At 37.6% G+C, this 13,706-nt stretch overlaps 1 protein-coding gene across 6 annotated transcripts; it reads left to right on the forward strand.

Annotated features, from left to right (window-relative positions):
- The first annotated feature begins 279 nt into the window (after positions 1-279).
- LOC125746842 (uncharacterized) lies at positions 280-8,960 on the forward strand. Of its 6 annotated transcripts, none has more exons than XM_049021393.1 (9): positions 280-534; positions 860-879; positions 5,514-5,704; positions 5,963-6,055; positions 6,137-6,292; positions 6,449-6,666; positions 6,945-7,104; positions 7,711-7,850; positions 8,859-8,960. In XM_049021393.1, the coding sequence occupies exons 4-9, from the start codon at positions 5,995-5,997 to the stop codon at positions 8,874-8,876; spliced, it is 753 nt and encodes a 250-aa protein (XP_048877350.1). In that variant the 5' UTR covers positions 280-534; positions 860-879; positions 5,514-5,704; positions 5,963-5,994; the 3' UTR covers positions 8,877-8,960. The 6 variants fall into 6 exon arrangements, with proteins under 6 accessions (XP_048877350.1, XP_048877345.1, XP_048877344.1 ...); XM_049021388.1 differs by lacking the exon at positions 8,859-8,960 and adding an exon at positions 4,242-4,428 and having other exon boundaries at positions 7,711-8,852; XM_049021387.1 differs by lacking the exon at positions 8,859-8,960 and having other exon boundaries at positions 7,711-8,852.
- The last annotated feature ends 4,746 nt before the right edge of the window (positions 8,961-13,706 follow it).

A 13,706-nucleotide genomic window follows, 5' to 3' on the forward strand; every position in this document is an offset into this window, starting at 1 on the left:
GTGCTAAACAATATGACTATGAACATAGGTAGTACTACAAGTTGAGCAGCGAACAATCTTCCTTGATCCAGTGTAAACTCAACTTAATTTGTCCTCCCCGAATTTAAATTGCGCGATGCTAAAGCTAGGCAAATATTTATATATTTCGAAGAAACATAAAGAGACAAATAAGTTAAAAAAATGATATGAGCTTTTGGATATTGCGGAGAGTTGTGAAAACGTTGTAAAACATGCTGTATGTTTTAATCGGAAATGTAGCTGCACGTGGTGTCCCAGACAGCAGCTGACTCCGATCCGGATCCGCATCTAAGCCGGCAAATCCGCGTTACAGTCAAATCCGTTTTACAGCTGCGATACGGACAAGGGCCGGACCTAGGCTTCAGTGGCGGGAACGCAATAATGTCAGCAGAATCAAAGCAGCTACGGGCCGGATCCGGGGAACGAGCGCGCGAATTTTCATTTTCTGGAATCTGACAGGATAACCGCAGCTTGGGTCGAGGCGCAGGAAAAGTTTGAGGAAACAGTTTTATTCCGGTACGTACAAGACACACAGTGCGGTTAAACTGTGTTAGAAGTAAATTAATACCTTTTTGATTATGGTGGGTCGTTAATTGTTAAGTTAATCTTAAAATGTGTGACTTTTGTCGCTATATAGTTTGTTAACCGGCAACTGATCTGACTGTTAGCTATAGCTCTTACTAAAATAAGCGTGGGTCGGTTAATAAAAGGTAACTGAGAGTTATAATACCATGAAATATGTTATGTATTTCAATTAATTGTGTTCTTCGGGTGATTTAGTAGATTAATCGAGAGAAAGTGCAGACATTTGACATTCAATAGCATACTCTCTCCGTTTTAGGTTCGACCACATATCCAAGGGTAAGTGTTTTTTTTATTGTAATATTCTAGCTATCTGGAAAAATTAGAAATACCACCGTGTAAAACTGTTGTCTGATAATTATACAATACAAATTAGGGGGGAAACGTTTAAACGTTAATGAATAGGTCAGAATCTCAGTGCACGGTCAGTGTCTCAGTGTCATTTGGTTTTTGTTTTGAGTATTATTGGCTAGATTCGCCTGTGAATCAAACCGATGCTCCACTCGCATATACCTTCAGAAATCATACAGACATGTATTGAAGGCTGTATTTATACTGAACATTATAAATTAGCGTTTCGAGGCAGAATCGTGAGAGAATTGTGATATCAGTTCTGAGTGAAAAAGCCATTCACGTTTTTTCTGTAACTGTACCATAGTTGTATATTTCATGCTTTCTATTCTTCATATTTCTTTGCTCATTTAGTTGAATGTGAAAAATTTTTTTAGAGTAAAAATGACTTCAGTCATTGAGATATATATCACACACACACGCATTAAAGGCACGTGCAGCTAAATTATACTGGCTAGTGGCAACATATTCCTGCAGTACATATGCACTGTAAAGCTGTTTTTCTTAAATCTTTTTAGAGACAATGAAAAGGAGGGAATCTCCATTAACAAGCTCTGGAGTCAGGCGGAGGGCTCGCATTTCTTTAGAAAAACGACTGCATGACATTGCAGAAGACTGTCTGATAGAATCAGAGCAAACAACAGCTGACAGAGTTGACTCTCAGTTCACCACCAATGACACTGATAGCTGCAGTGACTCAAGTCTCTCTCCGATAGATGACCATTTAGATGCACTTTGCACAGATGATACTGGAGGAGAGGCAGAGAGACTAGATGCTTCAGAGTCTGATTCTGAGTCAGAGTCTCAGTTTGTTGACAAGCCAGTCAGCCTTGTTGCAAGCTTAGCCAATTGGTCTGTACAGTTTGGAGTTTCTTTAGTAGCACTCACAGCCCTCCTTAGTTTGTTGAGAGTGTACCACCCAGAACTGCCCAAGGATGCTCGAACCATCCTTCAAACAAACACTGAATATAAAATCCAACAAAAATGTGGTGGTTTGTATCATTATAGAGGTATCTTGACAGCACTGCATGACACACTAACCCAGCTAATTAAGAATGTTGCAGATGGCTTTACTTTTAGATTACAGATAAATATTGATGGCTTGCCATTGTTCAAGAGCACAAATATACAGTTATGGCCCATTTTAGGACTTTTGTTAAGTGTCCCGATGAAGGAACCCATTGTTATTGGCCTTTTTTGTGGTACAAAAAAACCAAATGCCCCTGATGAATTTTTAAGTGATTTTACCCATGAGCTAAAGCAGCTGCAGGAAGGATTTAATTTTAGAGGGAAAAAGGTCTTCATTGAACTGGCTTCGGTTGTATGTGATACCCCTGCTAGGGCATTTGTAAAAAACACAAAGGCTCACAATGCATATCATGGATGTGACAAGTGTTGCCAGCCAGGTGTTTACGTTAACAACAGAATGACATACCCCATAAATAATTTTGTATTGCGCAATGATTCATCATTTTCAGACAGAGTTGACAAGGACCATCACCACAATGGACCACATGGATTTTCTGGTCTAGATGTTGGTATGGTAACTAGATTCCCTCTAGATTACATGCACCTCGCATGTTTAGGTGTCACACGTAGATTGTTAAATGTTTGGCTGAGGGGGCCTTTGAAATTTCGCTTATCCTCTAATGTCGTTGATAGAATTTCTCAAAGTCTGATTCAGATGCGTACATATATACCAGTGGAGTTTGCAAGGAAGCCAAGGTCTCTAAGAGAGATAGACCGTTGGAAAGCAACTGAACTAAGGCAGTTTCTGTTGTATACTGGCTCTATTGCTCTGGCACCACATTTAGATAGTAATTTATATAACAATTTCATGTTATTTTATACAGGTATTTGCATCCTTGTCAGTCCTCAGCTGTGCTCCTTGTACTGTAACTATGCAAACACATTACTTACAACATTTGTAAGTCATTTTGGGGAACTTTATGGCAAGGATGCCTTAGTGTATAATGTCCATGCATTGGTCCACCTATCTGCAGATGCCCAACTGCATGGTTGTTTGGACTCTGTCTCAGCTTTTCCATATGAAAATTATCTCCGTAAATTGAAGAGGTTTGTACGAAAGCCAGAATTTCCCCTTGCACAAATTATAAGAAGGTTATCTGAGGTTAAAAAGATCAGTATTATTGAGATGCCCTGTAGGAATTTAAGGATGCAACATTATGTTGGACCTGTTCCTGATGGCCTTCAAGCAACAGCACAGTACAGGGAGCTGCAGACTGAGCAATGGTCAATGAAAGTTTCCACAGGTGATAATGTTTTTGCTATAGATGGAGACATTTGTGTCATACATAACATCATTCAGTCTGTGGACGGAATATATGTAGTAATTAAAGTTTTTACACAAATGGAAACTTTCTTCAACTACCCGATGAGCTCTGATTTTCTCAGAATATTTATTGTGTCTCAACCTACAGGGCCATTGAAGGTGGCCAAAGCATCACAGGTCTCTCATAAGTGTGTGCTTTTGCCTTATAAAGAGAGGTTTGTTGTCATGCCCCTCTTACATATCAACAGTTCTAGTACTAGGTTATAGGTGGAGTTGTGGAAAGTTTATGTTTGGGAGCAGAGTAGTGGGCGACAAAATTTATGTTGACTGACAACTGACTTAACTTTTTGAAGAACTGAAGATTAACTGTTTTTTTCCACAAAAGTTTCTGTATGTATGTGCATTTTGATGATGTGAGTATACCCAGTGAATAATAATAAAAGTGGTGCCAAAACTAGCTGCTGCAGCCCATTTGAGACATTTTCAATTAATATATGTTAAATCTTATACATAATAATATATGTAAATCTTGTTGATCATGTTGAAACATTATGGGGCTGGGTAATATTGTGCAAAATCAATATTATTAATTGCACTTCATACATTTATTAATCAACCATATCTTTAGTACAGGAGGAGGTCTTGATGTGAGAGTAAGCTGGTGCTATTTGTTAGCCCATTCTCCATTGCTTTTACTGTACCTTAACCCTGTTGTGACTGAAAGACAGCAAGTGATAAAGATTTCTAACCATAAGATTAAATTATGTACCACAACACTGGATTACACTGTACAATTCCTTGTACGTGTGCATTTTGAATGTTTTGCAACAAAAGGCAGACTCTGCTTGTAATAGAATTCATCACAGAATGTAAAGACATGAAATGACTATTGAAAGAAAATGTTGAGGTTTGGTCAAAAAGGTTTGAGCATAGATTCAAAAGGGGTAGTAATATTTTATGGATTGTGTATTTAAATGTATAACAATTTCTTTTTCAGATGTTTTTGGTTGTTGAATTTCTGGAAACCAAGACTGTTAATATTATAGCCGAGTCATGGTTTGAGGATGGTGTCACTTGGTGGCCAAATTATAGTAATGATGAACGCATAAACAGAGCTGTACAAAAGTGTGAGGAACCAAGAACAGGCTGGAAACAGTATGATGTTCGAGTCCTCTCAAGAACTGGTAAGGATCTCTTGTAGAGACAAAATTCAACCCAACTGTGTTCTGAAATATACGGACTCCATTATGAACACAATTAAAATTCTAATTATGAACTTGCTTTACCAAGATTTGCTTACTTGCTTTATACAAATGTCTGTTACTATGTTAATGTATCCCTTAATTTACATAAATTTAAGTCTGCATTTGGTTGAGTTGGAACACATACTATTTTTTTTGCTATAAACTTGGCATTAGTTTCTTTTCAAAGAAGAGAAAAGGACAGCAGTGTAAATTATTTCTTAAATGGAATCTTAAAAATGTACTCTGCTTAATAAACTACTTAGCTAGTATAGTGACCAATAGGAAATAATAGTTCAACTAGAGCTCAGTGTGTAAATAATCTGCTTTGCAAGACACAACAGCAGGTAAGGTTGTAGCCTTCATGTTGGAGTTCGCATGCATGAAAACAGCATTACTTAAAGGGCCAGATCATGCCACAAAATGGAACTGCTTGTGTATTTTGTGTAAAGTGATACATTTAAGCATTTCTTATGTGTGAGTTTGCATTTATTGGCATTTTGTGAATTCTGATCAGGTGATTATCGAAAGGCAAGAGAGAAACTGAGGGCCTCACTGACCTGTAACACGTCTGAGTTACAAACAGACGACGAGGAACAAGTGATTAGGAAAAGAAAAATTAAGCCAAGGTTTGATATGTGAGACATAGGCAACATTTGAAAATATAAGAACATTTAGGCAGATATATTTAACCAGAGAGGACATACTAGGTGTTGCAAAACTGATATGTTGTGCTGCTATGGTAATTTTCCCTAATTATCAAATAAGTAAAAGGTAGTTTGTAGTGTGGTTATTACTTCTGCACAACTTCAAATGACACAGGGATTCATTGACAAGATCTATAGAGTAGACTGAATATTTAGTGCCTGGTTGAATTTAAGCAATTCTTACTCATTTTAATGTAGTTTATTGATGTAGTTTAAACAAACTGAACACAGTCTGATACAAGGAGTCTCTGTCGGTTTTGACTGTTTTTAGTCGTGCCAAAAAATTAACTGTGCTTGATTTTGATTTGTTTTGTTTGTTAGGCACGTTTTTGGTGATACAGACTCGGACAATGAACTAGAAGTGGGTAAAAAGAGGAGATGCAGCAGTATCTCCTCTGCACCAGCACCACCTATTCCTCCACCTACTCCTGACATACCCTCTGATTCAGCTTGCCAGACCTCTACTGGACCTCTGCTAAACCTGAGGCATACTGAATATCCCTGTTTTACGAGTATGTTCCTCTGTTGTCTTTGAATTATTCTGTAAGCACCGGTTATGCTAATATCCACCTATTAAACATTAATATTACTATTCAGTCGGCTTAGTTCTGAAGGACTGACAGTTACTGTAATTTCATGTGCTTAGCAGAACTCAGTCAGATGAGTCATTGAAACTTAATTTACTGCTATGATAGTGAATTATTTTATATACGAATAGCTGTGTTTATTTCTAATATTCACATAAAAATAATGATTGTCATTTTTCCCAGCTGTGCCACCTGCCCCCATTACGACACTTGGCATGCCTTCCAGTCCTCTTCACCACTTCTCCATTAGACATTCTGAACACGGCCGTTACACAGGTACTATACTTTTATGATTACTTTATAAGGCTTTGCTCATGAAAGCGATCACTTACATGCATTCTGCTTTCCTTTCTCCAGCTCCAGTGCATGCAGTTACCACCCCCATCTCTCACATGCCCTCAAGCTCTATGAGCCAGGTCTCTGCTACACCTCTTTCTGAAGAACATCAAGACCATTCATTTAACCCCAGGTTTAGACTGGGGAGGACAGGCACTGGACCTATTCCTTGCTCTGGTAAAATTCGTTTAATTTGGAAACTGAGTCTGTGACTAAACGATGTTTAAAATAATAAATATTGAGAACTTGGTAGATAATATTGACCTTGTGACCACATTATAAAAAATATGTAAATCAACTATTTTAATTAAATACTTTCCCAACTCTTTGTAGCCGCTCAACTGCACATCCTAACATTGTTGGAACATATCAAGGAACAGCAGATGCAGCTTGCTGCTATCGTTAATAATCTTGCTGCACGTATGGCGACAGACACTGTTGTTGCTGAAATGCCTCCCAATATCAGTTTGCCACTGGCCACCATGTCTGAAGTTGAGGAGTTGGAGGAGTGGCTTAAAGATTCAAGAAACTCGCATGCTAAGCAAAACATGGTATTGTAACTTTTTAAATTTTAATTTTAAATAAAACAATCATTGCTGGGCCAATATACTGCTTATTGTATCAGATCTCTGAAAACTGACTTCTTACATCGATTAACTTTAACATAGTTAATGAAAACAGCAAAACCGAATAATAAATTAGGTTTAATAAACCCTGAATTGTTTGTATGACATGATTTGATGTACGATCAGGATCTTCTACAGTTGGTTTTCAGTTAGTATGTATACTTATCTTTGCCTTTTTATATGAAATATTTTTGTCTTTTCAGATTTCTGCTCTGGGTGCTACAGGAGGACAAAACGCTAAACGAGTCACATGGAACATACTTTCAAGGCTTTTCTCAGATGCAGTAGCCAAAAAAATAAACTGGAAAGGAGTTAATGGGAAAAAGTGCTTTAAAGAAATGCATACAAGAAGTTTGTTGATCAGTAAGTATGGTATATACAGAGAAGCTGGGTATTAGACACCTTTCTTGCAGGACTGTTATAAAAGATGTGAATTTCATGGTACATGGGGCAAAGATGCTACTTTTTTAAAACAGTTTTTTTAACTATGCAAGTTAGTATTTCTTTTAAACATTTCAACATTGCAAGAACTCAAATAATTGGACAATTGGCTATAAATGTTTCTTGGGCAGCTCTGTTTTGTCTCAGCATTAGGTTATGCATGTCTTTGAGTTGACTGATGGTTGAGAGTTTCTATTTCTATACAGAGTTTCTGTACAGGTAAAATATAGTGAACCAACTCATTGCCAAAAGAATTAGCCCTGGAGAGCAAAACAACCCGAGTCCATAAACCTCTAACTCTGTCCTTGCAAACAGAAAGGCACAGCATGTAGTAATTCATCATGTGTAGTATTTCCTCAAGTTGCGCATCATGTGATCAATTTTGATCAATTAAAATTTATATTTTAATCACTGACATAGCTGTTTTTTCCTTACCTGATCTACATCACACCAGAGCTTTCAATCAAGGCCTTATTAGCTTGGGGTTTTGGGGATGCTTCTCAAGTGCTGCATGTTTTCTCTCAACAGGAGCTGTAAGGAAGAACCAGTCTTCCTCCGGTGTAGCAGATAGTGAGGTCGATTCTTACACCATCCGTTGGTTTAACCTGGCGTCTGACCGTGGAGGTGGCCGGAAAGAACGTGCAAGAGCCAAAGAGGCATCAACTGAGGTGAAATTTCTATGGAAGAAGCATTATGGCAGTGTGTGTTTTTTTAGCTTTGATTTTTGCACTTGGTTCAATTTTAAAAATGTAACTTGGGTTGTCTTGGTTATTCTGAGACTTAGACTTGACTCGTGTTCACAACATAGTACAGTTAGTATGTGGAATCATATTCTGAGCAATAGGTGCTGACCTCCAAAAGGAAAAGGACATTTAGCATTTAATGTCATACCCTGCTACAATAACAGTGCTCCCTGAATGCAGCTGCAGCACATTTGTATGGCAAGATATAATATTACAGTATAACCATACAAAATGTATTTCCTAAACGGCTGTCTGTAGCTGGGTCATGCAGCCACTTGACACTGAGCGAAACTTTAGCCTACCGTAAATTGTATTCTGGACCAGCAAAATGCACCGTTATCTTGGGCCCGGGTGACAAAGCAACACCAGTGCTCTACCTTGCTGCCATGGTTAATGCGCTTTGATGTTTTATGTTTCAATGAGAGGAAGTGCCATGTGAATGCAGTGCACAGTGCAGGATTCAAGTGTGGCTGCCTGAATTAGCTCACAGGTGTCACGTCATTTAATGCAACATTATAGAGGTAAAGTTTACATAACATTAAAAAGCATGTTCGTAAGACATGATCAATACATTTAAGAACTATAAAAATAAGATATTTTAAGACTTAAGGACCCGTGTAAACCCTTTTAGAAACAGGAGCTGGACGACATAAAAACTTCATTTACCTGAAATGATTGAACATCGGTTAATCACCCACCTCTCCCTCATGTCACCTATAAATCAAATTTGATTAAAACTTCAGATCACTTTTGTTTCATAGCCTTTGTACTTTTTTGCCAGTATGAATGTGAAATGTCTCCAAAGAGGTCTAAAGAGATCTTAGTCTTAAATTTAACTTTTTGAAACTTAAGAAGCCCTGAAATTTTATTGTTTTTGGCTGAAATCTTTAATATTCAACTAACAGCTTTTTTTCTTGGTCTTTTTGTTTGCAGATGCCTCTTGAGGATTAAGCACTACGTTGGGAAACAAAATGTTTATGTAAAACCATTGTAATTTTGTATAGTTTTGTTTGTAATAAATTTCAAATGTTCAAATTTCTTGAGTCATATTTCATAATGCCAGAAATGCTACGTTTCCAATCTGAAATATAAATGTATTTTAACAAGGTGGTGCTGTCATGTTGCTAAATTCCCAGAATTGCCACTTTATTGTCCCCCCGCGACCCAATAGGATAAGCGGTTTGGAAAATGGATGGATGGATGGGCCACTTTATTGTCGTAAAGGAGTTTGTTCCTCAAGCATCTAGTTCCTAGTGGTGATTTAGTTACTAATTTGAATTAGTGGCATAATAAAATTAGCTTGACATTCAGCAAATGTATGCTACTACTTGCTTTACTAGTAATATTAAGTATTTATAAAATCCACGAAATGAGCTGGTCCAGATTCAATACGGATCTGGACCAGACTTGCCCTGATCTGTCCCAAATGTGGACCAGATTCACTACAGAACTGGTCCACATTTGGCCCAGATTTGGGCCAAATCACTATAAAAGAATCCTCATCTGGTCTGGAGCTGGCCCAGTTCTGGTCCAGATAAAGGAAACCGGATCCGCGCCGGTATTGGCCCGTTGTGCCAAAGGACACCGGCCCAAGTCCGTTGTGCGGAACTGGCCCAGAACTTAGGAACGATCTGGGCCAGATCTGGGCCAAATGATTTTTGCTATCTGGGGTAAGTCTACCAACTCCACTGACTTCGAATATGATCTTTTTTCATATTTTTGTCATATTTACTCATTCATTGCCTCTGAACAGTTCGTGGACTGAAATCACACCTAATTAAGAAGCTTTGCAGAATATAAATTTAAACTAGTCAATTTTGTACATAACCTGCTGAGTCAGTTATATCAAAGTTCCTTTGTATGGTTATTTTGAGAATCGTCCTATTATCTATTGAGATTTTTTTTTTGTAATAATGAAAATGATCCCTTACACCAGTCAGACTAGTACTATCCCGTTAATAAATCTAATGAGAAAAATGAGAAAAATATACTGTTTATAACGCTTTGCCTCCCTCTTCTGGGCTTTTGTAGAAAAGCACCCTGTCAAAAGTATTTTGTGTGTGTCAGAAAATGTTGCTAAGGTAAGCAGACGTATTATTAGCTAAATCTGTACTAGATTTTGGGTACTCAGACTAATCGAGATTGAAGTAAAGCCTGCTGATTCATAATAAATTAAGTCTCTATATATCCATATAAGTGTCATTATTGTTGTCATTCTTGAAATAAGCAAAGCAAAAACAGTTCTTTGGCATGATGCATGGTGGTCTCAGTGCATGCAAAATAATTTCTCGACTAGCAGGCAATATAATGTATTTCACGCTAATATCTAAATTGATTCGTATTAGTATCAAGATAACTGTCCATTTCGTACAGTAAGCCTTGATAAAACAACACCTGAGAGTCCATACATGGCAAAGAAGAAAAGATATAGGCCGATATAAATAGATTCAGGTATCAGCTGAAAATCTGAATTTTAGTCAAAAAGCATTATAACTTTGTTAAGTTTACATGAATTTATTGAAGAAACTATAGTACCGTATGTGAATCAGTGGCATGATTGAGTCAGGATTGTGATGTAGGTTTTATGAATCCCCAAAGCAACTACATTGTTTATTGCAAATCATCATAATGATGATTAGCAGTTAATGCAATTTAATTGGGTAATGGTTTTACTGTTTTAATTGTTTAAATGGCAATTAAGAAAAGCAGCTTGCAGTCTATTTACTAGATTAATAAAATTATTTGTTTTTCTTAAAAGTGCTCAGCTATCAGATTTTTTAACTCGAAGATTCAGCGTCATGAAATGTTCATGGAAAATATCAAAGTAATTTATTTTATTAGACATTGCATAGATAGATAGATAGATAGATAGATAGATAGATAGATAGATAGATAGATAGATAGATAGATAGATAGATAGATAGATAGATAGATAGATAGATAGATAGATAGATAGATAGATAGATAAAGGCTGTATCGTGTTGCAGTGGTCAGCTCTGTTGCCTCATGTCTCTGGGTTTGAGTCTCCCCCATGGCTCCATGCGTGGAGTTTGCATGTTCTCCCTGTGTTGCATGTTCTCCCCGTGTTGTCATGAGGTGTCCTCCAGGTACGCTGGTTTTCCCCCAAAGTCCAAACAACGTGCTGAGGTTAATTGAAATGACCAAATTGCCCATAGGTGTGAATGGTGTGTGTGAGTGTGCCCTGCGATGGGTTGGTGCCCCATCCTGGGTTGTACCCTGCCTTGTGCCCTGCGATGGGTTGGTGCCCCAGCCTGGGTTGTACCCTGCCTTCTGCCTAGGTTCAGGGATAGGCTCTGGACCCCCCGCGACCCTGAATAGGACAAGCCTTTATTGTCATTTTACATTTCCAATGCAAAACTAATTTTTCCATGCATCACCTGAAATGGTTTCTGTTAAGAAACTACACGAAATACAGAAGCTAAGAAATTGAAAAATAAAATTACATTATGCTGCATAAAAATATGCATTGCAGACTATGTTGCACAGAAGAGTTAAGTAAATAAATATGCCTAGAGTTTATGTATATGGTACATAAACAGCCATTAAAATTTACATTAAAATGAAAGCTGTATGTAGTAGCTGTTATAGAACACTTTGCACTTTGCACTGCACTTTCAGGGTACAGTGTTCAGAGACGGTATCCTTAAATGCCTGCATAGGTTTTGTGTGTACTTGTAACTTCAAATTATACAACATGTCCGGAATTGTTAAAGCAACAAAGTGATGCACAGTTTTGGCAAAGCTTTAAAGAAAGAAAATGTTATATTTTGTTTTTTTTTGTAACGGTTATCTTGAACAATTCTTTTGAGTGTATCTTAGATTAATAAAAGTAATCTGTTAGTGATATGTGCTTGTAACCAGAACAAGACACAAAAATAACATACAATGAAAAACTGAACTTGTTAGAATTTAATTATTACTTTATATTATTGGTGAAATATGGTTGGGGGAAGGGAAGTGAAAAGTCAAATTCTGAGATTTCAGCGTTGCTGAATTGAATTTTATAATGTGCAAATCATAGTTTGAAATCTCATTTTCTGAAAGTTGAGCATACAAAATTAATATTCCGAATAAATCTGTAAATTTTTATTGTATCGTATATGTAATAACACCTTAGATTTGTAACCCTTTAAATCTAAGAAATTAGCACTAGAATATATATATATATAATAAGTCTTCGGCAACTGAAGCAGTCAGTGTTATGTAATGTAATACATATAACTAGGATCACACCAGCTGCCCAAAACGCTCTTTTCCATCGTCACGTTGACTCTGCAGTATCCCAGGGGGATATTAATTGTTAGTAAACTTTAAAGCGTCTTTTATCACATCTCCTCATCGTCTGAACAGACAGAAAGTCATCATTCCTAATCACCCATATACGTTTTCTGAGAGTAGTCCCTTTTTCTGGTCTGTTATAAAAAAATCATTTTAAAAACAATTTTAAAAATCATTATACTTTCCATAACTGGTATCAGTTTTAAGAATATGAATTTAATTATTTCATAAATTGTATTTGAATTCCAGTTCGCTGACCAGCAACTGAGGAAAACATTTCTTAATTGTTGTTACAGTATCCGTATCAAAAGTGCAGTATCTGGCCACTGGGGGGAGTATTGTCTAAATTATATATCGGTCTCTATTGACTGCGTACAATGTATTCGTACTAATGGGCTAGAAATGGTACAGCACTCTGTTGCCATGGATACTGCCATGCCACTCCAACCCCCGAAAAAATGAAAGGCAAGAGAAAGAGGTTTGTGTTACCTTGTGTTTTTGTGGATGTCAGGAGGAGAAGCCAGGCTCGGTCTGAGCCGTTCTGCCAGCTCTCCATCCTCCCATCCAAATGGTGCATTTTCCAGAAAAAAAAGCAACTTTCCCTCACTAAGGAAACATGTGTGCTGCAGGTTTTTCCTGCTTCAGTTGTTCTCATATTAATTTTATGCACAGGAAAACTACACATCCACGATCATTAGCTACCCCTGCAGTTCTGAAAAGCTGGAACTTTACTGTCTGGGGTTAAACTTAGAACATCTGATCTCATTCTCATTCAAAGTGACACTTAAGACCATTAGTTACGAATGCTAACGCTGCCCCCATTCAACCATCCTTATAACAATGCAAAGAAGTTTTAATCACTGGGCAATTAATATTCCACGATAAGAAGTGCATCAGGAATCAATTACCTAATAACCCCCCCCTGCCAAATTGAAGAGAAGGACGACACATATCTATACTGAAGTGCACCGTCTGTTGGTTGCCATGGTACTGTAGGTTTACCGTGTTAGAAAGGCCCGATATCACCGTGGTAATTGAGATCAGATGCTTGCATGACCTGGGCTTTAAGTAACCTGGAAGCATTTATTTCATGAAAAAGATGTTTAGTTAAGTGCAGCAATGCAGCCTAATGAGTCTGGGCCAAGCCTGTGATGAATATGATTGGCGAAAGCTCTGAAGGCTGCTTCCGGACCTCTTCCTTCCTCGGTATTGCGTTACAGATTAGCAGACTTCCTGTCCATTCCACGCGTTTGCTTTTCAGCTGATAGTTTTGCGAGGGTCATCATGTATTACTTAAGACAATCTTTCCTATACAACTATACGGTGCCTAGAGCTGGGGACGAAGTCTTCTGTAACCCAGGGAATTAGAAGCATCTGATTGACATCGGATTTTTAAGTCGCTTTGAACTGATTCTGGACTATCTCGGGCACGGTTCGTGAACTTCATTTCACATAGAGGTATGACCATGGGTGTCTCCACGG

The sequence above is a fragment of the Brienomyrus brachyistius genome, chromosome 7, assembly GCF_023856365.1.
Source record: "Brienomyrus brachyistius isolate T26 chromosome 7, BBRACH_0.4, whole genome shotgun sequence".
In the NCBI taxonomy this organism is placed as follows: domain Eukaryota; kingdom Metazoa; phylum Chordata; class Actinopteri; order Osteoglossiformes; family Mormyridae; genus Brienomyrus; species Brienomyrus brachyistius.

Coding starts and splice junctions, on each gene's coding strand:
- LOC125746842 (XM_049021391.1), top strand. CDS start 5,995: ATGCCTTCCAGTCCTCTTCACCACTTCTCCATTAGACATTCTGAACAC. Junction 6,056..6,136: donor TGAACACGGCCGTTACACAG/GTACTATACTTT, acceptor TCCTTTCTCCAG/CTCCAGTGCATGCAGTTACC. Junction 6,667..6,944: donor CGCATGCTAAGCAAAACATG/GTATTGTAACTT, acceptor TTGTCTTTTCAG/ATTTCTGCTCTGGGTGCTAC.